This window comes from Neofelis nebulosa, chromosome 7 (genome assembly GCF_028018385.1).
Source record: "Neofelis nebulosa isolate mNeoNeb1 chromosome 7, mNeoNeb1.pri, whole genome shotgun sequence".
Classification (NCBI taxonomy): domain Eukaryota; kingdom Metazoa; phylum Chordata; class Mammalia; order Carnivora; family Felidae; genus Neofelis; species Neofelis nebulosa.
The window spans coordinates 29,895,168-29,921,186 of NC_080788.1; the positions used below are offsets into that span (position 1 = coordinate 29,895,168).

The 26,019-nt window shown below is 42.2% G+C and overlaps 1 protein-coding gene across 3 annotated transcripts in view; it reads right to left on the reverse strand.

Annotated features, from left to right (window-relative positions):
- SCAPER (S-phase cyclin A associated protein in the ER) overlaps window positions 1-26,019 on the reverse strand; it is a 525,678-nt gene continuing 499,659 nt past the window's right edge. For all 3 annotated transcript variants that reach the window (XM_058736955.1, XM_058736953.1, XM_058736954.1), the window contains 3 exons: window positions 5,649-5,840; window positions 3,015-3,066; window positions 1-446 (listed from right to left, as the gene is read on the reverse strand). In XM_058736955.1, the coding sequence (XP_058592938.1) occupies window positions 343-446; window positions 3,015-3,066; window positions 5,649-5,840 (348 nt within the window). In that variant the 3' untranslated portion in view covers window positions 1-342. The remainder of the gene's footprint in view (window positions 447-3,014; window positions 3,067-5,648; window positions 5,841-26,019) is intronic.

Here is a 26,019-nt window from a genome sequence, read left to right on the forward strand (position 1 = left end):
TGCAAACAGAATAAGTTATTTTATTACAAGAACAAAACAGACTTGCTAATTTTATGTCTAATTTCACCCATATTACAAATGCAAAGTATATATTATCATAGGATGTAGGCAACCGAACTCCAAAATATTGTGCATAAGTGAAATAAACTCAACTTCCAGAATTAGAAAGAACATTAAAGTATCTACAGTCATTATAAATAGTGCAAAGTATATACCATATCTACAATGCAGGGGGAAAGTATAAACATGTGAAAATGAGCTTCTTAAGGAACAGTTAGAACATTTGTTTGAACAGTTTAAAATATTAACAAGGGCACTCAAATACAGAACTAACCAAATCATTTATTTTTTCTCTTTTTTTAAAAAAAACTGTCGAGCTTCTTCCCAGGCCTCCTGAGGAAATCTGTTAGCCAGCTCAAGATAGTCTTGGGAACCAAGGGATTTTCCTGAGAAGAAAAAAAGATAATAAATTCTTTGAAGTTTAAGAAATTAAAATTATTTTGATATCTGACTACAAAATGGAGACATGCACTTCAAATAAACCACAATACAAGTTTATATAAAGAAGGTAACTGATCTATTTTTATCTACCTACAGCACAAAATATACATATTTTAATCACAATTTATTTTGTGCTTCTAACATATTCAGACATTAATCCCTATGTAAAACATTACAAAAAAACCTGTTTTTGGACTCCAGAGTAAGAAAATAGGGGGAAATAAGTATGGTGATCCAAATAAAATGACAGTCATCTCTTCCATCCTTAAGTTAGCCTCGAAATGATATATCTGTATATAAACTTGACATTTGTCGTCTAAAATAGCCTAATTTAAAATATTTTAATTTAAATATGACTTTAAAAAATGCTCAAATCTGGCATTCAGTCATCTAACAAAGCGGAGGGAATGAGTGAGAACTTTACTGGTTATCAATGTAGGCAAAGAAAACAACCTCCTAGCTGGGTAGTGATTAAGCAGCCAGTGTTTGAAAATCAGAATTCTCCTTTAGCAATAAGAATGTGGAGCTGCTTTACACTTAGAATGTAAAGGTTTACCTGGGCAATGAACTCAAAATGCCCTGAAACATTTCTGGGGACTTAAACTAAGCAAAAGGAGAACAGATGTCTAGTATGGAATCATTTTTTTTAACTTTTTGAATTATTTTTTAAAGAAAATTTCTTTTTAAAAAAATGTTTATTTATTTTTAAGAGAGAGGAAGAAACTAAGCAGGGAAGGGGCAGAGAGAGAGGGAGACAGAAGATCCAAAGTAGGCTCCATAATGAAAGCAGCAATTCTGACGCGGGGCTCCAACTCACAGTGAGATCATGACCTGAGCTGAAGTCGGGTGCTCAACCCACTGAAATATCTAGGTGCCGTCACTTTTTTTTTTAAAACCAAGTAAGCATATTAAGAGCTGTCACCAATATAATGACTCTGAGAAATGCAGAGAACAGTTCTCCATTTGCTGTTTTATGGATTAAGCATACTGGAATTGGGGAAAGCGTGGATGTCAAGAAGATGGGTCCTTGGAAAAGAAAGAAGGTTGAAACTCTCACAGGCCTCAACCCACCGAGCTGAGGCAGCTCTTGGGACTATGTCTGCCAGATATGTAGCAAATGGTGACTCATCCTTACATTCAGGAGAAAGGAAGAAGAAAGAATGTCTGTACTTCTTACGGGCAAAAAAGTTGCTGTACAATTAAAAATACATTAGATTTTTCAAGGCATTTTCATATATTCAAAATTTAAAACACTGTTTTAAGAAATAGTAACAAATTATACTGATTTCACTCACTGCAGCCTCCAATAACTTAAAAAAAAAAAAAAAGGCTGTGACTGAGTCAGGGCAGTCCTGAACTTGCACACTAATTCTGGCTTAGACAAATGGTACTATGATGTTGACTTGAACTTCTGAAAAGGAACATAGCTTTCTGTTTACTTCTCTGAGTGTCTGAACCAATAAAACCTGACCTTTTTTTCATGATACTGGTACAGCTTTATATTCTTTTCTATGTACTTTTCAACATCTGCCCACTATAGATAATTGGTGTACGTGTGTGTGTGTGTGTGTGTGTGTGTGAGAGAGTGTGTGTGTGTGTGTGTGAGAGAGAGAGAGAGAGAGAGAGAGAGAGAGAGAGAGGTGAGGGAGAGAAAGAGAGAGACTGTCCAAGGTGACAAGGTGACTCACCACCCCTCCAAGTAGGGGCTACTTGGTGGGTCACCTAGAGGGTCCTGTTGGGAGTGGGCCTCTGGCCACTTTAAGGAGTATCAAACTAATGGAAGAATTGGGGAAAAATCTGTATTAGGGTCTCATTAATCAAAGGTGCTGTCACAACAGCCAGACAAAGAGCCATTTGTACTTCTCAATTACAGTGTGTGTAGCAGAATATTTTTAAAAAGTAAAAATGTCCTTAATATTCTACATCTCCAGCTCTGATCATAGGAAGCACCTCAGCAGGAACACAGGAAAAAAAATGCTTGTGAATCATTTGGCCTCTGAACTCTTACTAATCTGATGTTCTTTTTTCTCCAAGTAAAACAATTTTACAGTTTTTATTTTCAATAGAAATATCCAAGTACTTGAATTTAAGGGGGAAAATATGGGGTATTATCATTCATAATTTTATTCTGAACACAGACAGGAAACCAAATCTATCTTATTTTAGCATTTATGTGAGTAATGTAGGCCAATATTAATGACCTGATTGTCTCCTGTATTACAAAGTGGCTCTTTAGCAATTATTCACTATTTGTTATATTTTGTATGAGGTGAACATAAATTACGTAAAGATGTTTTGTGCTTTTATTTTCAAAATTTCTCTGTATATTCTGATGCATTAATGCTTGATGACAAAATCAGTTTCTTTACTCATTGAATTATACTTGGTATCCGAATCTCAAATGTTTTAGGGTGATGTAATAAAATGATTTCTGTAATAGTTCCAGAGGGTGGAGTAAGAAACATGTCCATTCAGCTAACAAATATATGACATTTCATTTCAATAGGACGTACCTTTGGGCTGATAAAGCTGGTTATCTGCCTGACCTGAAGTCTGTACAAAATCCTGTGTGAGACAAGAAAAGTGTTTTTATACCAGTGCTATGAACAGAGAATTTCTCTGACGGCAGTTTTAAATGTGATTCTGAAGTCTAAAGACAACTATTTTTGCATGAATACTTTGGAGCCCAAATATAAAAGCTTAAGAAATTGATGTTCAGGTTCTCAATTTAAATCAAATAGTGATGACTCAAATCTTGGTACAGATCATCAGGGGCCAGAAACTACAACTTTATTTCAGCAAACAAACTGAATGCTTTAGCCAAACTTGCTCTTAAAATATTGACAGATTTTTAACATTTTTTTAAAAAAGCATAACTCTAAAAGCCCTTACATATTCTGCAGCTAAAAAAGTCTAGTAATTTCACTTTTATGTAAATTTTCAGAGACCTATGACAAACTACCAGCTCCTATTTTTAGTATCATTTTCTAGTGACTATTAATAACCTAACACATGCAGACCTCAAAGAACCACATTATACACTAAAATCCACTATATATTCACTCCTTTGAGCATAATTATTTATAGAAAAGAAAATCTGATTTAATTTCACTAATCTAACATGCTATCTCAAATAAGAAATTTTTGTAACATTTACAAAATGTGTGTGTCCAAATGTATGTTCAATTTGTTACATTTACATTAAATTCCATTTAAATGTGTGTTAAATAGCACAGAGAAAAGTTAGAAGGCTTTAAGATCAATACCAGATGAAAATAAGTAAAAATTTTTTACTTTAGATTCTGAAATCATTTGTATTTTCATAAATTGTTTTCCAAGTGGTTGAAAATGTGAGGGACTAAGTTCATACAGATGCAAAACTGTCTTTGCTCAACTATCACTGTCTTGGTTGGGGCCTCTCTGCTCATGTCATAAAAAAATTGCACATCACATCCCCCTCCCTGGCAGCCCATCCCCCTTCCCAGCCTTATTTTTCTCCATAGTACTTAACACCACCTGACATGCTATTTGTTTTACTTTTCTGTTTGATTCCCCCACTTTAATGAAAGATCTATAAAGGCAGGAATTTTTATCTGTTTTATTCATTGGTGTATTCCTAGTGCCTAGAACAGTGCCCAGAACACCAGAGGCACTCAGAAATTACCTCCTGAATACAAGACTGAATTTTAAGATCAGTCTTAAAATACTCTATAGTGTATTTTTAAATTATTATTATTATTGTTATTATTTTAAGTTTTTTTTTTTATTTTAAGAGAGAGTGCAGGGGAGGAGCAGAGAGAGAGGGAAACAGAGAAGCCCAAGCAGGTTCTGTGCCTTCAGCACAGAGCCTGACCCAGGACTCGATCTCACAAATTGTGAGATCATGACCTGAGCCCAAACTAAGAGTGGGCTGCTTAACCGACTAAGCCACCCAGGCGCCCAAGTATTTTCTATTTAAATTTTAATCCTAAGCCTTTAAGAATATATGCAAAATCTTAAATGTTGCTATGATGGTTATGTAAGATCTTATTAAGGTTTTAATTTAACCATAAGATTTTTGTTTTGAAATCCATACCCTACCTGTGGATCTGCAGATCTTTGAAAAAATTTTCAGAAAACAGAACCCAGACTCAAACGGAACAACTAAGCTGAAAGTAAACATTTCTAAACACAATTGATCTAGTTGTATTTGTTAACTGATGGTCTAATAGAGGATAGTTTAAAAAACATAAACCACTAACTGCTGTCTAAGGTGAAGAAAGCTGGACTCTTTAGCCATCCCAACCAGCTGGGCACTATCACATCCTTTCAACAAAGATGCATGTATATTTGCCAGAATAAAGAAGAATACTGCTACAGAGCTCTGCTTTCTGTTTCATTGTTATTAACAGAAAACATTGTCTTTTAATCACACGTACATCATGGAACAAAAAAACATTGGTTTTATAGAACATTTCAAGGAAAATGGAAGATTTTCAGCAATGAATGATCTACAATGACAGAAAAAAAGTTGCAGGATTAGCTATTAGCAAATGTTACAGAATAGCCAACTTGAGTTTCTATTGTCAGTTGACGCAGTTAATTTAGATGTGAAAATACTGCTTTATTTTGCTACAGCACTAATTCTGATTCTAGTCCTACAGAATTCTAACCAGATCAGAAAAATATAAGGCCATACTTACAATTGTTAGATTTTTAAAAAAGCAATATAGCAGGTTTTTATTACACACACGTGTGTGTATGAATCATACTTATTTTAAAACTTACAAATCAACTGAAGTTTTAACTGATCCTTCTTCAGCAATCCTTATCTATTCCCTGTAGCTGCACTAAAGGCAAGGTGAATGTAAATGTTAAAAGCCTTAAAGAAGTCTGGCAACCTTTTTAAAATGTTTCCTTGGTGTGGGCGTACCATTTCAACAACTGGAAAAATATCCTTTTCTTGAAGTCCTCCACGTTGAAGTTTACACCATTCAACCCTAGTTTTACTATCCTAATATTTTAGAAATTAATTTTCAAGCACAGAAAAACGTGAAAAATTTTAAAGACATTGAGGATGGCAAGAATAAACAGCTGGTTCACTTTAACTTTGCAATTGCATTAGCTTCCACTCAAAGTCAGAGAATCAGGCATAACACAGAAGGTACCTGAATGAATGTGGCCAGTAAAACACAGCTCATCTCCTGCTCCAGAATGATCTTGTTCTGACGGTTGTTGTAACAAGCAGCGATAAGTGAGGGGAACAGCACTTTGATCAGTCGTGGGTCACTGAAGTACTGGAAGGGCAACTGGCAGAGTTTCTGCAGCACCGTGGGGTGGCGGCCAGACTGTACGATGACCTGAAACAGAAGAGGAAACCTAGGTCAACGGCCAAAAAGCTCTGCCTGCCCCTTTCTCCTCCACTCCCAACAGTGTCTGTAAGAACAATGGAGAACACACTGAAGGAGTGTAAGGAGAAAAAAAAAAAAAGACTCCTAAGTGATATCTGTTCTTAAAGGAACAGAAAGTAAAGAAATCTCATTTCCCAACTTAAGGAAACGATTCCAAAAGTTCTGCGGCCATTTCTAGTCCACGATGAAGGGCTCGGCTGCCAGGCGGGAGAGGATTCAACATACAGACTCTGCTTTAACAAAGCGCCCGCCCTCCATCCTCCCCTTAAAACAGAGAAGTCCTATTCCTTGAAACCTGCAAAGAGCCCCCTCAGAAGAAAGATGCCCTCTCCCACTGCACTGCCTGCTGCGGTCTTCCCCTAACCAAGCTCCGGGGATATACTGACTGTTCTGTATATGCAGACAGGCCCTTGGAAAGAAAAGGGGACTGTAAGGGGAGTAGGAACAGTTTCAGCAAGCACAGGCTCCAAAAGATCCTTCCTCTGATCCACACTCCTTATCTGTGTTTCCATCAGTGCCATTGAGTCTAAAAGGAGAACTGTTTAGATAAATGAGACTCTTGTCTTGAGGCAGTCTAGGTTTACAAGTGTATATGTTTTAAGGAATGGGGCAATGCAATTAATGGGCTTGCAGGGAAGCCCTCCTAATTTACTCCCTGGGCCTACATGATAAACTAAGAAATGTCAAAATCGGATCTGTTTCAAGTAACCTTGATTAGATGGTTCTAATATGAAAGAACTGAAGGACCCGAAGCCCACTTCTTGGTATAAGAGGAAGCTCAGAGAACGCTGGGGACACTGTAAGAATCTAAGGTCAGGACTGTAAATTGTACTTGGAAAAACATAATTTTACAGGTACACACCCAGACAGGACTGCATTCAAATTAAAACCAGAAGGACAGAATGAAACAGCAGAGGCAGGAGAAACATAAATTACAGGGATTTACAAGTTTTCAAAGTACTTTTAACAATACTTTAAGAACATACTCTCAGATGATAATGCAGTTTGGTTTAAGGACAAAATCAACAAGGTAATAGTTCACATATTTTAGTTCAATAGCTAAAATGACATCAAAAACCCTTAGAGAATGTTGATAGGGACTTGTTAATACCTTCAAATCCAGCAGGAATTTTAAAGACTCAGTGTGACAATTCAGCACATGGCTGTGTGCTGCCTTTCCTGACACCGGCTGAGAAAAATATGTCCTATCGTCTATTTTATTGATAAAGCATTTACTTAAATCTTTATTTTAATTATTAGCAACAAATTTTGTAGCACAGCCAAATGATCATCACTTTAGAATTTATAATACCATTATTACACATTTCTTTTCCCCCTTTGGACAAAAATGAAGAAGAAGTTTTTTCTTTGGAACTTCATTGTTAAAATGCTATTATTGGAAGATTCACTAATTGAAAACATATTAAATTGGCCAGTCTGGCTGGCACAGGCACAATGTTAACTCAAAGACGACAGCTCCTGGTTCCTGGTAAAAGGAGCACAGAACATGCAAACTTAACCAGAACTTACTCCATCTGGACTCCTGACCCTCACTGGAGTGAAAGCGAGCCCCTTGGGGGGCCTGTCAGTCCCCTGGAGGAACAGAGCTGACTATCAGTTGCCTGTTGAAGAAGTGAGTTTATAGAGGTCACCAGCAGTGTAGTGAATGACCTGCCAGAGGCTACTACTTTTAAGTCCCTGGACTACGGAAGACACAAATGGATGTAGGAGGTCTGGTTACCTTGGGCAGGGTGTTCTACCCACAGGACCACCCATGATAGAACTTATTCAGGTTATAGGGAAGGGGTCCACCCAGGGTGGTAAAATCCACACCCCCCGGCTTGGCTGTGAGCCAGAGTGGGACATCTCGTCGGCACTGTCCCTTGGACCACATTTCAGACATTGTGGGGAGACAGGATTAGGAAGCCCAGGAGGGGGCCAACCTATAGCACTGAGACTTGGTGGGTGAGACCACTTCTGGGTAATTCAGGTGGGCTTTTGGTACAGAGGGGTGGCGTTTCCGATGTCAATGAGCACTGCTGAATGGTCAGCTGAATTAGGCCAAGCACTTCCCACAGGGGCAGGGAAGCAAGGCTGGGATGCATCATGACCTTGACACTCAGAGTCTTGGGCACCAGGAGAGAGTTGACTGAAAGGCTTTTGACAGATTGGGGGATGAGGGCAAGGCTCAATTTTATCTCATCCAGTCACTGACTCCTAGGCCTTAGGGTGGTCAAACGTCCCCATGAACTGCTCAAGCTTTCTAAAGTCGACAGAGTCATCATGGAACATGAAAGTCTTGCTGAATGAATGAAATGGAAATAGCTAAAGAAAATCTCAGATTTATAATGATGTTTTCTCTCTCTATGCCCTCCTGATGGAGCTGTAACTAAATCAATAACTGCTGGTCTGTCACCTTTGTCCAGACAAAGGGCTGCTGATAAGGTCTAAGGTGAGTACCACTCTGAGCCTGGCCAGGCCACCTGCCCTTTCAGGGCACACAGGCCAACACAAACATATAGGGGCTTCCCACGGAGCCCCTTTCCAGACCCATGCACCAGGAGAAAGGAGTGGCTTGGCTGTAAATTTCACTGGTGGCCACAGCCACCAGTTAGACAGCATGTAGGGAGCTGGTATAGCTCCATAATAATGAGAAAACCCTCTTTCAAATATGTCAACTTAAAAAAAATTTTTTTACATTAATTTATTTTTGAGTAAGAGAGAGAGACAGAGAGAGAGCGCGCGAGCATGAGCAGGGGAGGGGCAGAGAGACAGGGAGACACAGAATCCAAAGTAGGCTCCAGGCTCTGAGCTGTCAGCTGTTGAAGCAGGGCTCAAACCCATGAACCATGAGACCATGACTCAGCCAAATGAGCTACCCAGGTGTACCTCAAATATGTCAACTTTGAGATGCAGAGCAGGGCTCTAAGAAAACCAAGGGAATTTCTAGCAACATTCAGATCAAAAGAAACTGAAATTGAACTTTCCACTTACTCTTAGGTGCACTTTTAAAATAGGTACTAACTAAAGAGCTAGGAGATCTGAGTTCTTGCCTTTACTCCAGGCATTCACTAGCTGTGTGACCCTGGGAAAATTGTTCAATTTTCCTAGTTTTCAAGGTGGAGAATTTTTTAGAAAAGTGAACTTTTCAGTGAAGTATAACACACACACACACACACACACACACACACACACACACTCACACACCTCTAAAGTGAATAGCTCAATTTTTACAAAGTGAATATACCTGTGTTGCCAGTACCCAAATAAAGAATGAGAACATGACCAGGGGTGTTGGATCTTTAAATACATTCCTTCTCACTCAAAATTAGATTCCTATGTTTTGATGTTTTTTAAATTATTTATTTTGAGAGAGAGTGTGAGTGGGGGAGGGGCAGAGAGAGGGAGGGAGAGAGAGAGGATGCCACAGAGCCTGATGTGGGGCTTGATTCCCATAAACTGTGAGATCATGATCTGACCTGAAATTAAGAATCAGATCTTAACTGACTGAGCCACCCAGGCACCCCCAGCTTCCTACATTTTGAATTTAAAATAAATCATATGGAAACTATTTGACTATACTAGAACATAAGGGAGAGTACTTCAAAGCCTTCCTGGATCCATTCTTAATCATTCTCTGGAGAGAGGACCATGGGCAGCACAGGCCCTTTCTCTTCAGCAGAGGCCAGTGGGCATAATTCCAGAGTCAATGAAGAAGGGCATCTTTTATCCAATGCCTGGTATTCACCACCTTTTTCCTAACTATCATTGACAAGGGATTGGGGGGGGCTTGGGGAGGTGAGGGACCCCTATTCCCTCTTCTTTTTGGAACTACTGACAGCTGTGGGAAGAAGGGGCTTTAAAAGAAAGAAAGTTATATACTGCCAGTGTGTGCTATAACCTAGTGGAAGGTCAGGAGAATCTGAATGCTAGTGTTAAGAGAGAGGGAGAGAGAAAGAATCCCAAGCGGGCTTTGCACTGTCAGCGCAGAGCCTGATGTGGGGCTTGAACCCACAAACCGGTGAGATCATGACCTGAGCCAAAATCAAGAGCTGGATGCTTAACTGACTGAGATACCCAGGTGCACCTACCCCCAACCAAAAAAAAAATTTTTTTTTTACAAAGAATCTGGAGCAGACAAATGGACTGATTCTTTCATCTGCTGACCTCTGGCCCCCTTGTGCTTTCTACAAAGTAGTAAATATAGGTGAATTATAACTTGGTGCACTGAGAGAGAGAGAGAGAGAGAGAGAGAGCGCCAAGAAAGAGCTCTAAATTCACTGGACACTTACCGAGTGCCTCCTGTGCCAGGTGCTATAGGAACACGGAGAAAATCCATGCTTTAGCTCTCAGGGAGATGAGGTATGTACACCAATGACAATTGATACAAAGGAGACTGGGTCATCAGACAGGGAAGGATAAAGTATTAGGGGCCCCATGGGAGGAAGAGATTACTTCTTAGGTAAATGTGGAAGGCTACACTGAGAAGGTGGGTTGGACTTTCAGGGCTGGATTGGTGGAAGAATTTTAGGTGGTGAGAAGCTCCCAGATTGAATACCAGCCTGTTTTTACTCTGTTCAGGCTGTCCTAACTGGGTGGTTGAAACAAGAGAAATTTATTTTCTCACAATTCTAGAGCCTGAAAGTCTAAGATCAGGGTGTCAGCAGGGTTGATGAAAGCTCTCTTCCTGGTTTGCAGACTGACACCTCCATCTGTCCTTTCTTTGGCGAGTATGCATGGAAGGAGAGATTTGTCTTCCTAGTCTTATAAGGCCACCAATCCTATCTCATTAAGACCCCACCCTTATGACTTCATTTAATCATAAGTAGTTTCTAACAGCCCAATCTCCAAGTACAGTCACACTGAGGGTTAGAGTACAAAATATGAATTTTGGGGGCATATGATTCAGTCTACAGCACAGCTGATTTCTCATTGCCCCTGGTCAGAATAATGTTTCACTAGAAAGACTGCCCTCTCTAACCATGTATATTTCAGATGGGTCATTTGTCTCTCAGTGGCCATAAGCCACGAATCTACAGGCTCAAGGATGCTTGCTATTAGGTAGCCCTGGGCTCTAATTCTGGCTCTGGTTAGCTAACTAATTTGAGCCTCAGGGTCCTTTCCATAAAATAGGGATAGATAATTCTGCACAGCAAAGGAAACAATCAACAAAACTATAAGACAACCTACTGACTGGGAGAAGATATTTGTAAATGATATAAGGGTTTAGTATCCAAAATGTATAAAGAACTTATGCAAATACCCAAAAAACAAATAACTGAATTAAAAAATGGGAAGAAGACATGAACAGATATATCCTCAAAGAAGGCATCCAGATGGCCAACAGAAAATGAAAAGATGCTCATCATCACACAACATCAGGGAAATGCAAATCAAACCCACAATGAGATAGAACCTCACACCTGTCAGAATGGCTGAAATAAAAAACATAAGAGGGGTGCTTGGGTAGTTCAGTTGGTTAAACTTCTGACTCTTGGTTTTGGCTCATGATCCCAGGGTCATTGGATAGAGCCCTGCACTGGGCTCTGTGTTGAGTGTGGAGCCTGCTTAAGATTCTCTTTCTCCTTCTACCCCCTCCCCCGCTCATGCATGCTCCCTTTAAAATAAAAACAACACACACACACACACACACACATACACACACACACACACACAAACCAAATCATAAGAAACGTTTGGAGAGGATGTGGAGAAAGGGGAACCCTCTTGCACTGCTGGTGGGAATGCAAACTGGTGAGGCCACTCTGGCAAACAGCATGGAGGTTCCTCAAAAAATTAAAAACAGAATTACCATATGATCCAGTAATTCCATGAGTGGGTATTTACCCAAAGAATATAAAAACACTAATTCGAAAAGATGCATGCACCCCTATGTTTACTGCAGCATTATTTACAATAGTCAAATTATGGAAGCAACCCAAGTGTCCTTTGATAGATAAATAGATAAAGAAGAGGCATACATATGTGATGGAATATTACTCAGCCATCTTGCCGTTTGCAACAATGTGGATGGAGCTAGAGTGTATTATGCTAAGTGAAAGAAGTCAGAGAAAGACAAATACCATATGATTACACTCGTTCATGGAATTTAAGAAAGAAAACAAATGAACAAAGAAAAAAAAAGACAAACCAAAAACATACTCTTTTTTCTTTTTAAATGTTTATTTATTCTTGAGACAGAGACAGAGCGTGAACAGGGGAGGGGCAGAGAGAGAGAGGGAGACACAGAATCCGAAACAGGCTCCAGGCTGTCAGCACAGAGCCTGACATGGGGCTCGAACCCACGAACTGTGAGATCATGACCTGAGTCGAACTCAGACGCTTAACCGACTGAGCCACCGAGGCGCCCCCCAAAAACATACTCTTAACTATAGAGAACAAAGTGATGGTTACCAGCAGGGAAATGGGTGGGGGGATGGGTGAAACAGGTGGTGGGGAGTACACTTATGATGAGCACAGAGTACAGAATGTTGAATTGCCATATTGTACACCTGAAACTAATATAACACTCTATGCTAACTACACTGGAATAAAAGAAAAGAAAAAAGAGATAGATGGCAGCCTTCAGGGTTTAGGTGAGGAGCAAATGAGACAGAGTCTGTGACCACAACATGAAAAACATTATTAGTTATGAGTGTTTGGTTAGTTCACCAGTTCTGCTGCTCCAAGTCTTCTCCTGTTGGATCTGCCTTCCATATACTAGTAGGACCAGAAGTCCCCTCCCGGCATGAGGCCTAATGAATGCTTTCCATCATCCCACCCTCATCAGAATGGGGGTCGGACAGCAGCAGGCCCTGAATTCTGGCTGGGACTCACCAATAAGCTTCATGCTACCCCGGGAAGCCATTTCTGCGGCCCCTCCCTGGCCCTGCTTGCACAGGAGAGAGACATGCAAACAGAGCTGGGGATGCCAGCCAGGATCTTGTGGTGGTGGGGTAGGAAGTGCATTTTGACAGCTCTGAAAAGAAAATCCCAGCATAAGCACAGTCCAAGAAACACTGGTAAGTGGTACAGAGAAAGAGAGGCTTAGCTTACTGTGTGTGTGTCTTGAGGCTGTTGTGCTAGACTCATCAATCTAAAAGCAGAACAGGAAGGACTAAAGCTAATAGGCTTGTGTTGTGGGTTCCTGATTCAGACCCAGGATGAGCTTCCCTCGAAGCACTTAAGGAAATCCTTAAGCCCAGGAAGTCTGCCCAGGCAGCACAGCCAGAGACAGCCTTTTCTTTTCAACCCCAGAGACGTGGCAGCAGCTATCACAATCGGAGTTGTGTAGCTTAATTCCGGGTTCCCAAAGGGCAGAAACTGTGTCTTTTACTATCTAGTGCTCCATTGCGCTCCCGGAGTGCTGGGCAAGTGCTGGGCACATAAGAATTACGGAGAGAATTAATCAAAATGTCAGAGGCTTCCTACTTCACAAATTCATCTGTGACTTGCCTTGGGGAAGAATCATACCACATATCTTATTAGATACAGATGCCATTTTCTAACTTGGAGGTTTCAATGATCTTCACATCATGTTGCCTTACGTCTGCATATCTAGTCCCTTCTCACAGGATGAAGGTTTGTGTCCCTCCTCCATTCATACATTGAAACCCTAACTCCCAATGTGATGGCATCAGGAGGTGGGGCCCTTGGGAGGTGATTAGGATGAAGACAGAGATCTCATGAATGGGATTAGTGCCTTATAAATGAGACCTCAGGGAGCCCTCAGGGCTCTTTCTGCCATGTGAGAATACAAGAAGCTGTCAGTCTGCAACCTGGGAGGGTGCCCTCCCCAGAACCCAGGCAGACTGGCATCCTGATTTTACACTCACAGACTTCAGAACTCTGAGAAACAAATTTGTCTTGTTTATAAGCCACTCAGTCTATGGTACTTTGTTATCGCAGCCCCAACTGCCTATCAAGACACCCCTAAATAATGAACTTTGTTTGTCTTCTACCCTAGAAGGAAGTTAGGCTTGGGGACCTCAGGGTCCTAAGCACCAATTCAGGGCTCCTTAGCCTGGTTAAAAGGACGGGTCTGGAAAAGATCCTCCCTTTGTGAGTATTGAGTGGTGTCTCATTTGGTGTGAAGAAATCCAAAGTCTTGTAGGACACTGCATTGCTAGAACCTCAGCAACACCCACCACAACATAAAGCCGGTCACCGGCAGAGACAGTGCTCAGTAGTTTATAAAGAAAGCCCCTCTACCTACATCATCTGAGTCTCTAAACGCTCTCTGAAAGTGGGCAGACAGGGATGATGATACTCTTTTATAAAAAGAAATCCAACATTCAGAAAGTTCAAGAGACTTGCCCCAGGTCCCCCAGCCAGTCATTGGTGGAGCTGGGCATGGAAAACTCCTATGACTGAGTCCTGGCTTCTCACCTCCCAGACCCATCCAGGGCTATCAGACTGAGTCCGCCCCTTCCTGGATACAGGGGCTTTCTGTCGCGGGGCCTGAGTTCATTCCCACGGCTGGCTGCCAGCCAGCTTCTCGCACACCTCTGCCAGCCCACATGAAGATGAGGATGACACATTGCCATTCTGCACAGACTAAACCAACCAACATACACAGATTAAACCAACACAAAAGACCTTTCTTCAAAAGCCTATATTCTGCTTGGCGAGGTATTGAATAGCCAGTTCTTGACAGTGCTGGGTGGTGCCAAGGGTTTGCCTCAAATCATCAGACATAAGAATCTGAAAGACAGGAGGGTTGGCGGGAGAGCCAGACTCTCGGAAGCGGACTGCTGGGACGTGTGGCCGTACAGCGAGCACTGGCTTGTGACGGCCTTGCAGCCGGCTGTCTTCTGAGTTTTGAGTGCCTGCAAAGCCTGTCTTATACTTTTGAAACAAATGCTATCGTGTATAATATACTTACAATGTTAATCCTTGGTATAAGCTGAAAGGTCTTTCCTAACACTTAGATTTAAAACAGAAAAAGAGGAAAGTGGAGGTGGGGTACTGAGTAGTCATAAGTCTGGTCTAGAAACGCAGTGGGCCTAGGGAGAGTGTGTAGATTTCACATCTGTAAAAGGATAACTGCTGTGCGTATTTTGCAGGATCCAAGGAGAGTGGCTAGGAAGGCCTGTGGAGAGTCCATCCTGTTGTACAAATGGAAAATAGCTGGCCTCACCTCACCCAGAGGGCCCCTTTCCTGCAACTGTGACTACCTGGAATTCAGCCCAGAACCAGGAAGTGAGCAAGCAGGCCTCTGAGCAGACAAATTAGTCTATTCATCAAATGTTTACTGAGCATCTACTCTGGCCAAGTGTAGTACAAGGCACCTGGAATGGGGTAGTGGCAAGTCAGACATCCCTGCCTTCAAGAGTGCCCGGTCTTTCCACGAAATCCGTGTCAATCACTCACAAGAAAGTTCTACAAGCTCCAGTTCAGTCTACCAATTCACGTTTCAGAAGCAAGTCTAATAAAAGTGGTTTTCTGGCCTAGGATAGTTGGAGTCAGCAAATTAGGACACTTCTGGAGTTAGGTACACTGACAACAGGAAGAAGCATCAGCTGACACTAATAAGTGAAGAGGTGGGAATTAAAATTATTTTGAGCAGAAATGAAATTTCAAAAAGTTGCCTAGAACCACTCAGTAGAAGACTAAATATCCCTACTCTTTTCAGTTGGTTTTGAGAACATGACCATATGGTAGTAAAGTATCTTATTAATTATCACCCATTACCTTTACTTAGTACTCTACACTTTAAATATTTGCTTCCACACACATGGTAATCCTCATGTGCCTAACACTATAGTAGATATTTATTTTAAGAAAACATATAATGTATTAAGTATAATTTAAGTTTAAGAAGGAAGGAAACTAATATTGTCTAAAAAAATTAAACAAAAATTTTTTAATGTTTATTTATTTTTGAGAGAGACAGACAGAATGCGAGTGGGTTAGGGCAGAGACAGAGGGAGACACAGAATCGGAAGCAGGCTCCAGGCTCCGAGCTGTTAGCACAGAGCCTGACGAGGGGCTTGAACTCATGAGCTGTGAGATCATGACCTGAGCCGAAGTCGGTCGCTCAACCGACTGAGCCACCCAGGTGCCCCTTGTCTAAAACATTTTTTAATGTTTATTTTTGAGAGAGAGAGAGACAAGAACAGAGTGCAAGCTGGGGAGGGGCAGAGAGAGAGGGAGATACAGAATCCAAGGCAGGTTCTGGGTTCTGAGCTGTCAGTGCAGAGCCTGATGTGGGGCTTGAGCTCATGAACTGCGAGATCATGACCTGAGCTAAAGTTGGACACTTAACCCCCAGGAAACTATAATATTTAAAATATGATCACAAATAGTTCATGTTAAATACATATCATGTTTTAAAGGTAATTTTGGTCATCTGCAAAGTTCACTTATATGGGAACAGCTCCTTCCCTGACAATACCCTAACTATGATACTAAATAACAACAATAAGCTAGAAAAAGGTTTTGTAGCAGTTTCTTGCCTACGTAGGCAAGTATGTATGGGTGTGTCTACCTGTCAATCATAGATACAACCATGGTGTATTATCATAAAATTTTCAGCTCTCTAGAAATCATGTACTTTCAAGGAAACAAAACAGAAAATGGTCAAGTTCAGTTTTACCTACTTATACTCTGAATCCTGCTGATTTTGCTAAGATCTAAGAGTGATCCTGAATTTCCCCCTTATTTAGGAGGAATTTCATCAGTGGTTTTAGAAAGCTCTGCATTTTTTTTTTCTCAGAATGCCCGCTGGAAAGTTTCTAAATACGTTTGTCCTCAGGACCCCAGCCCTATGTCTGCCATGGACCAAAAGACAGAACCATACACATAGCCCTGCCTGGCTCCACACATATGAACACCTGTTTAGGCAAAGGAAGACAGATGTGAATCCCCAGTTTTCAACAGTCTTAAGGCTTTAAACTCTGTAGGGACAGGGGCTATGTCCCTTTTATTTACTGCTATATTCCTAATATCTGGCATGGTGCCTAGCACAGTGCATGGCGAACAACAGGTGCTTAGTAAGCATTAGGGGAATGAATGAATGAGCTTTGGTTCCTAAACCCAGCTCCAGGGGGCCTATACCTACCCTATCAGGGCCTTGGGCCTACTCAGGCCAGGGCCTTCAAGGTCCTCAGGGGACACCATCTTTGGATATGCAAGAATAGCCGACTGGGTATTTTGGCCAGCACCCTATGGAATTCACCAGCCTCTTGGCACAACAGTACAGACAGCAGGGGCAGGGCGGGTCAGGGGCAGCCTCTTTCAGCAAGTGTTGTGAGCTGGTCTGTTAAACCTAAGGTCCAACCAGTTGTGTCAGTGTGGTAGGGTGAGTGGAGTATAAAGTGGCACAGATGTGTGTACAAACAGTTAAATCTCACTGAGGCAAATTCTTAATGCCTAAGAATTCTTGTTTTGCTTTTCTCATTTTCTTGTCAGAGACAAGATATCCTCAACAGAGGGGCAAAAATAGGTGTCTAGACATCTAAATTCATTAAAAGAGACAGCAGAGAGAATCTGTAAATCATTGGAACAAAGACTATTTTTTCTAGCAGGACCAAAACAAAGGAGTTGTTACATTCCTCTCCATAAAACTGGTCCTGCTACAATGCTGGGGTGAAGAGGCAGCAGCCACGGTGGCCAGGCCAAGCCTCTCTGTCCACATCACTCTTGACCAGTCTTATCAGACCCAAAGCCCAGGCCCAGGACAGAAACAACAGGACAGGAGGGGCCTTGAAGCCAGTGACCTCTATGAATCATATAAAGAAAATGGCATGCCCCCAACACACACACCTTGTTTCTCTCATCTGATGCCTTGCGGGTAGAGTAGGGAGGGTGTAGAAGTGGCTTTATTTAAATAACATGGGAGAAAAATTTGGAGAGTCTGTCCACATACATAAGCAAATCAAATTCCGAGCAGAGAAACACATAGAATCCCGTGGTTAGCACTGCACATAAGTTTCTCTCTCCTCCCAAACTTGCTTCTGCCATAAAATAGATTTCTAGGCTGAGATTAAATGCAGAGATCTTGGCAGACTGTGTGGGAGGTAGGCCCTTTAAGCACTAGCCTTCTTTCCTGGTGGTCCCAGGGATTCATTGCTGTCAAGCCCCAGCACAGTGTCAAGGAGGAAGGAGAGAGAGGGAAGAAGGGAAAAAGGGAGGAAAGCAGCCAGGGTCAGGAGGACTAACTAAAGCCAGTAGTTGGGGGTGTGGCCTCTCACAAGCTTTGGAGAGCAGGTGATCCTCCAGAAACAAGGGTCTCCTCATATAGTAAGGGGTGAGTGGCTGTCCTACTGTGTCCCTCCAGGGAAACTGAGTGAGAAGCAAGTGAGTGCCTTGTTTGTTCTCTGCTTCCTCAGGGAAATAGGTTACCATCAGCAAAGGGATGCAAAAGAGGCATCTGGGCAGACTGCTTCCTCAAACATCATTGTGCTCCTATAGGTTAGAATGATGCTTCAGAACCGGGGGCTTCTGTTCAATTCTTGGGTTCCAGTAGGAAAGTCCTTAATGCCTACCTTCCTATTTTCCACATACTGAAGTGACTTTGAGACATACTTTGAACATATCATCTCCTGCTAGTAATATTTAGGGGCTTCTCATTATTTCCTAGAGGTGAAAATTCCCAAGTTCCTGATCTAGCACATAACGTCCCTTCAAGACCTGGGCCTGGCCTGCTTGTTTACTCTTAGCTCTTATTCCTTCTCCTGCCTCCTAAGCTCTGGTCAGAATGAACAGCTGAACCTGAACCTGCCAGGCTATTTTACATCCCTGTACCTCTGCTTATGGTCTTTCCTATGCCTTGAAGGTCTTTCTTACCTTGCTGCCCAGTAAATATCTGTTCTCCTTTTTTTTTTTTAATTTTTAATTTTATTTTCAAGAGCAAGAGAGACAGAGCATGAGCAGGAAAGGGCAGAGAGAGAGGGAGACACAGAATCCAAAGCAGGCTCCAGGCTCCGAGCTTGTCTGCACAGAGCCTGACATGGGGCTTAAACCCACGAACTGTGAGATCATGACCTGAACTGAAGGAGGACGCTCGACTACTGAGCCACCCAGGCACCCCTGCTCTACTTTCAGATATCAGCCAAAGCGCCACCTCCACCATGAATGATCTCTAAGAGGAACCTCTAGCATAGATCCACATTTATTTATGGTCTTCCCTTCCCTTCCCTCCCAGAATGTCAGCAACTTGAGGGCAGGGGTTTTGTCTATGTTGTTTCCCACTGGATCCTGGGTGTCTGGAACAGTGCCTGGACCACTGCAGGTACTGGTTAAGTGTTTGCTGAAGGAAGGATTGAGTCTCTGCACTGACAGCACTGCTCCGAGGCTGTGGGTTCCACAGGACAAGGTCTAGATTGTATTCATTTCCGCGTCTCCCAGCACGTGATTTGATAGAGGCTGGGCATTTAGCAAAAGTGGATATATGAGAGAAGGAATGAGTGATGAATGCTCATATGGACACAAAGCTCACAGTACTGGCATTTCCCCAAGAATAAGTCACCTCCAGCATTCTGTTCTGTGTTAGAGCTTCTTTTTCCTTCTTTTATGTTGTCTATTCTGTGAGAAGAGTTACCTTTCAAATAAGGCATGTTCTAAATTCCCTTCAAACACATTTGCAGCACAAGAAGGTTGGGCTAGATTATCTCAAACACTTGGCTCACCCTTAAAGTCACAGATTGTATAATCTGTCAGGGACTATACCCAAATTTTAATTTTAATTTATGTTTGAGAAAGAACCTTGTCTAAAGAGCACAGACCTTGTAAATGACACAGACTCATCATCATACATTCGAGGGACTATTTTATTTTGGGTTTTCTGTTTACGTGCATTACCTGTGTGCCATCTACCATAGAGTGGGGAAAGGGGGAGTGAGTGGGAAGGCTAGTCGCAGAAAGCCTTAGATAATATGTCAGAAGGCTTGATTCCAGTGATTTTGGGCTCAAGTCCTACTCCTCTTTGGCAATGAGGGGAGTTGGACTAAATGGTCTCTAAAGGCCTGTGAACTTGCAGAAATAATATAATCCTGTGCTATGAGCATTCATGTACATAAGCACCTTATGCTGCCTATACCCACACAGATATTACATTTAAATGTGGTTAAAAAAAAGCTTATTGTTTTTCTTAAGAATGAATAAAAGAATCATCATACAAAACATGTTGCCCACAAATTCTCAACTAGTAGCTATTCTGATTTTCTAAAGTCACTTCTTTAAGAAAAGAGAACTTATAATTACACACACGCTCACAGACACACATAATACTGGAAAGATTATGTCCATCACAGACCAACAGGATGTGTGTGTGTGTGTGTGTGTGTGGGGGTGCGTAGGGAGGTGGGTGGGTAATGCATTTAATGATGCCTTAAAACACAAATACTCCAAGTGGGCTTTGGACCATTCCTGGGAGGAGAGCTTTGGGTCAAACCTTGGGTGGTGTGAGAACAGCAGGGTTAATAAATGCAGAGCACAGGCTGATAGATTTTCTGGTCACATCCTATCAGCAGTCAGAGAGCATGGATGCATTCCATGGAGCATTTATGGGCTCACCAGCACCAGTCTATGACAATTTTATTTAATCATAAAAATATAATAGTAGTCAAATCTTTTTGTAGTTTCAGTTTACTGCTTTCTCGAGTGAAATAAATGGTCTCTCAGATTTCTTTTGCTTTCATCTCCCTGCTCTAAGTACAGTAGGATAAGGTTCCAATTAAGACCCATTAAATGTTCACAGTGATTCATGTGAGCCATTTTCCAGTTTCTTTTCCTAACACAATCTCAATGCACCTCTGAGTGATCTCTGTGGTGTGTTTTCAGTTTAGCAGTTGCCTGTACAAAAAAGAATGATCTGGGTGTGAGGTCTTCCTTCATCCTACTTTTCCAATGCAAAGTGGTGAGTGGAGATTCTCCTTCACTGCTGTCCAGACAAGCATATGTTTGTCACCTGTCAGGTATGTCCAGTTGCATGAGGCATGCACCTTAGGAAGGGGACTGGCAGCTGGACAGAGCCGGACTGACCCTCCCAGTCACTGCCCCTTGGCAGCTACACCAGAGCAGTGCACGGAGTGGCAGCCCAGAGGCATCTGCAAGTGGACCCCTGGTGCATCTACCTCTTTTGGGTCCACAGAGGAACCCTGTAGGCAGCGGGCATGCAGAGCTTTCTGCAGCTTCTTCATGGGTGGGGAAACACACCCCAACAGCAGAGACGGCCTATCCAAGCTGATATCATGTGTCAGGGCTTACCGAGGGCACACTCCTGGGCTTCTCCCACTAAGAGCAGGGAATCAGGAGGCAGACAATGATCACTTCAATAACATCACAGTCAACATCTGTTCCAGCCCAGGGAATGTGCTAATCACCATGTGCATGGCCTAATTTAATTTGCACAACAAGGCTGTGATGTTATTGATGGCTTCCCTAGTTTACAGGTGAGGAAACTGGCACCAGAAAGGTTAGTGGTTTGTCCAGGATCACAGAGCTGGTAAGTGGGAGAGCTGGGATCAGAACTTAGGTTGCCAGGCTCCAGAGCCCATGATCCTCTCAACAAGCTATAAAAATGTACTAGTGATGCCTTGAAGCAGAGGCCAGCCGTGGGCTGCTGCCCTGACAGGGCTCTCACACACCGGGTTCTCTGACAAGGTGTGCAGCATCTGACGGCCCACTAAAGCTACATATTCTCAAAGGAACTACATGTGAAGAGATTTAAGATAAACATTTAAAGAGGCCCTTAGGAAATGTTATTAAATTGAATGATATGGTGGTTTGGGGGTCTTTAAGTATAGATTTTCCTGCAGTGTGCTTTCTTAGAGTGGGTCATAACTGTTGAAAATCTTTTTTTTTTAAGAAGAATTTATTTTTTTAAATTTATTTTGATTTTGAGAGAGAGATAGAGAGCAAGTGGCAGAGGGGCAGAGAGAGAGGGAGGGAGGGAGGAAGGGGGGAGAGGGAGAGGGAGAGGGAGAGGGAGAGGGAGAGAGAGAGAGAGAGAGAGAGAGAGAGAGAGAGAGAAAATGAGAATATCCCAAGAAGGCTCCATGCCGTCAGCACAGAGCCAAACTTGGGGCTTGAACTCACAAACAGTGAGATCATGACCTGAACTGAAATCAGAAGTCAGATGCTTAACCAACAGAGACACCCAGGCGCCCCAAAAACCTTTTTTAAAAACCAAATCATGCAAACCAAATCAATGGCACCAAGTTGGTGAGCAAAGACCCCACAGGCATAGCTGAGAGTCAAATCTGAGACCTGAGTGATCAGGATGACATTTACTCTTCAAAACAACCCTGTGAGTTAGGACTTGTTGTCTCTCTGCTATAGTCAGTGAAGGCGACCTTCAGGACAGCCTGCCTCTGTTTACCACCCAATGGAAATGAGGGGCTAGGATGTGATCCACCCCCAAAGCTTTTCTCCACACACCACTGTGTTCTCAAGCACAATATTTGCCAAACCTTTAAACACGTAGTTTCCTTTGGATGTCAAAACTACTGGCTCCAGCAAAAACAAAACAAAGCCATTTCTTTTAGAACAGATTCGAAGATAAGTAACCCATAGTGCCAAAGAAATGGCTCTTAAATTTTTAGCTAGAAGTGAGTTCAGGAGGTTTGGTCAGTAAAATAGAAGTGTTGTATCTTTCAAAATCTGAGATCATTTTAACCTTTTGTGCAGTATTATGCCTAAGGAGAAATGTATCATCTCAACACCCAGTCATTCAATCAACAAACGTTTATTAGGTAATTGCTATGTGCCAGGCACCGCTGCAGGCACTGGAGACAAGACTCTGCTCTCAAGGTGCTTACGTTCTAGTGGGATGCTGTGGGGGTGGGAGTGCGGAGACGGACAAAAGAAATACATGGTGGGAAGTAATAAGTGTGTGAAGAAAATAAAGCAAGGTAAAGGGGAAACAGTGACCATGAGGCTTATGTAACTGTTTTAGATACTGTGGTCAGAGAAGGACTGATAACATGATATCTGAGGAAAAAGTTTGGAAGCCTCTCCAAACCATGTTGCTTTCTGAGGGTAAGTATTCAGTAGAAAGCACTTAGAACAAAGGCTTGAGGTGTGTCTGTGGAACAGCAAGGAGACCAGCTGTGGCTAGAGTGGAATATTTGTGATTACTATACTTAGAAATGAAAATGATTAAATCTACCTTTTTATGTTGGTCTGGCCATGACTTCACACTTCATCCTCTATCAGAGTAGGAGGGGCCCTTCAAATCACCCTTTTTTACAGACAGGAAACTGAAGCCCAGAGGGCAGTGACTTGCCTAGGGTCAGTCAGCTCTGCAGCTGTAGAAGGATCTAGCAATCCTGACTGCTGCACCAGCATTTGTTCCATCATGGTGGGCTTTTTGCGACTAATGAGGGTCTTAATAAAATTTCCTATCTCAGGAGTGGTGTTTTCTTTGTGATTACACATTAATCCTTTTTTTTTTTTTTTAAAGTTTATTTATTCTGAGAAAGAGTGTTGTGTGAGCTGGGAAGGGGCAGAGAGAGAGGGAGGGAGGGAATCCCGAGGGAGATTAGAATCTGTACTGTTGGGGCAGAGCCTGACGCGGGGCTCACACTCATGAACTGTGAGATCATGACCTGAGCTGAAATCAAGAGTTGGATGCCCAACCGACTGAGCCACCTAGGTGCTCCACTGCACATTAATTCTTTATAATCTACCTCAATGATTTATGAAAAAAGTTCCTCTGTGACTGAAGACTAAGGCAGGCCCAGAAAAATTAGAATAATCACTGGTCAGGAGTTAAACTCTGGATAAAATATCCCTTTGGCATCATTTTCTTATGCATGTTTGACGTCCCAATAGAAGACGTTCAAGGGAGCAAGGATGACTGAGGTTTGTGCACACAGCTGCCCTGACAGTATTCATCCTGTTCAGAGGGTCTGGGTTTGGGTACCTTGGGAAGAGAGTGTTGACGGTTTTCTTAGCTTCCTCTTGTGTGTCTTCCATGGCTCTGCCTAGTCTTGGGATGGAACTGAGAGGAATGATTAACTTCATGCCACCTTGCAGTTACATTAAACTAGCCCTCAGAATGACCCTACTCATGCCCCTGGTCTCATAGTCACTGCTGAAGGGCCTTCGTGGGATCCCAACTTTTCATAGTCCAACTGGGATAAAGCTATGGCTAGCTTCCAACTTCAAAGTTTTACTGTTAGATTTCACGACAGTTATTTTACTGCAATGTTCTGGATCTGAGTTCCTCAAAAATGAGAACCTGAGGAAACTGGCAAAGGAAGGATAGTTTATCTGTACAATCCTGTTTGTTTCAGATCACTACGTAAGAATTAGGAGTTTAGCCTATTCAGCGTCATGAAGGTGATGATGACAGGGCAAGCAGGGGTAGCAACAGCTACCTTTCATGAGCATTCACTAGGAGTCAGGCTCGGCGTTCAGTAACTTGCCCGAAGTCATAGTGCTGGCATAGAGCAGGATAGGGATTTCTAAGCCAGCTGACTTCAGAGCCTATGCTCTTATCCTCTAGGACATCTGACTTGTAGAACCAGTGGAGAGCTAATTCAAAACTTTAGCTGCAGACTGATTCAAGATGTGAATCCATTCGGGTGCCACCCTCACTACTGCTGCATTGACCACAGACGGGAGGATCTGTGGGAACTGCAAGAGTCACAGATCAGGAAGCCATTCCAATCACAGGGGGAAGAATGTTTCTTTCTCAGTTCAGTACAAGTATCTGTGGCCAGTGTTCATGCTGAATAGTGGAAGTGCGGGCTCCTTGGTGGGACTGCCTTCGACTCCAGTTGATCTGGTAATGGGGCGAGGAGTTCCCTACAACCTCTCAGGTGGTTTATGTGCTATGAGCATGTGGTAGTTCCAACTACTCTTGCATGGGAAAATTCATCCAAAGAGATGACCGAAGTAAAAGGTGTCTTTTATGCGGATTCTGTGAAATTGGTGACTTAATACAATCAGCCCAAAGTGCTAACTGGCAAATTTCTCCATCGTAATACTAGCTGGGTCACTCACTAGAAGTGTTAAATGTTTAGGCAGAAGTTAAGTTTAATTAGGAAAGTGTTGTTCTCTTTTTGGGGAAAAATCCCACATTTTTCTTTGGTATTGTAATATAAAGAGAGTAACTGCCAAATGGTTATGTTGTTGAAATTGTTAAGCTTTCCTTAGACGTGATACATTTTCATTTTATGAAAGGAACTGTATCTGTCACATAAAGAAAGATAATGCAGAAAGGTGAATGTTTGTGTGACAGCTGAAGAACGAGCTGCCAACACTGGGAGAATAGAAAGTCCTCAAACGCTGGAGACTCTGCCCCGAGCCCACCACAGCAGACCCCATTCATGGACTCGCACGGGCCGGGGGAGTTTACCAAATGGGTGTGACCTAGGACCATCTGCCTTTGAGAAAAACAAAGTGAAGTTAAGAATGTTTGAGTAGGAATTAGGTCCCTTCTCAAAGTTCTAAAGGCTGAACTGGGGCTTTGGAAAACTGCCACTCTTAAGACATCAGTCTGCTTTCCTCAGCTGCAGATGGTATACAGCTAGGAAAGTGCCCTGTTTTTGTTTGCAGGGAAACGCCTGAGGTGAGTACAATAGATACATTTCAGATATGTTTAGTCAACGAACGTTTAAGTTTTCTTACTAAGTCATCAAATTACAAAAGACCTGGGAAATGCATGTCACCCAGCTCAGGGTGAATCTAGTTTCAAAAGGTTCACTGTCCAGCCTTACTCGTCCGTTCTGATTCCCCAGAAGCATTCAAGAGCTTTTGGTCCAGTGCAGGGCAGATGATTAAATGATTTGCAAGGACTTCTCTACTGAGAAGCTGGATGGGGGAGGGTGGGCCACAGGGATCCTTCCTTTCAACTGCCACAAGAGACTCTGGTTCTGATAGCTAGGATCTATGGGGTCTTTCCAAATGAAAAAGTCACTAACTAAAATGAATATGCAAAGGTGCTTATTCCCAATACGGTAATATGCAGGCAGTCAAATAATCTGTCATTCGAGTTAATTTAATTATCAGACCACATTTAATTATTCAATATAAAATGTAAATAAAGTGAAAGGCTGACAGCACATACTAATTATGTTCATTATAATAATTAGATGGGAAGGGATTTAGAAAGAGTCATGAAATTGCCATAAAATACAAGGAAGTTTTTGATTAAAAAAAACATTTTAATTAGAAA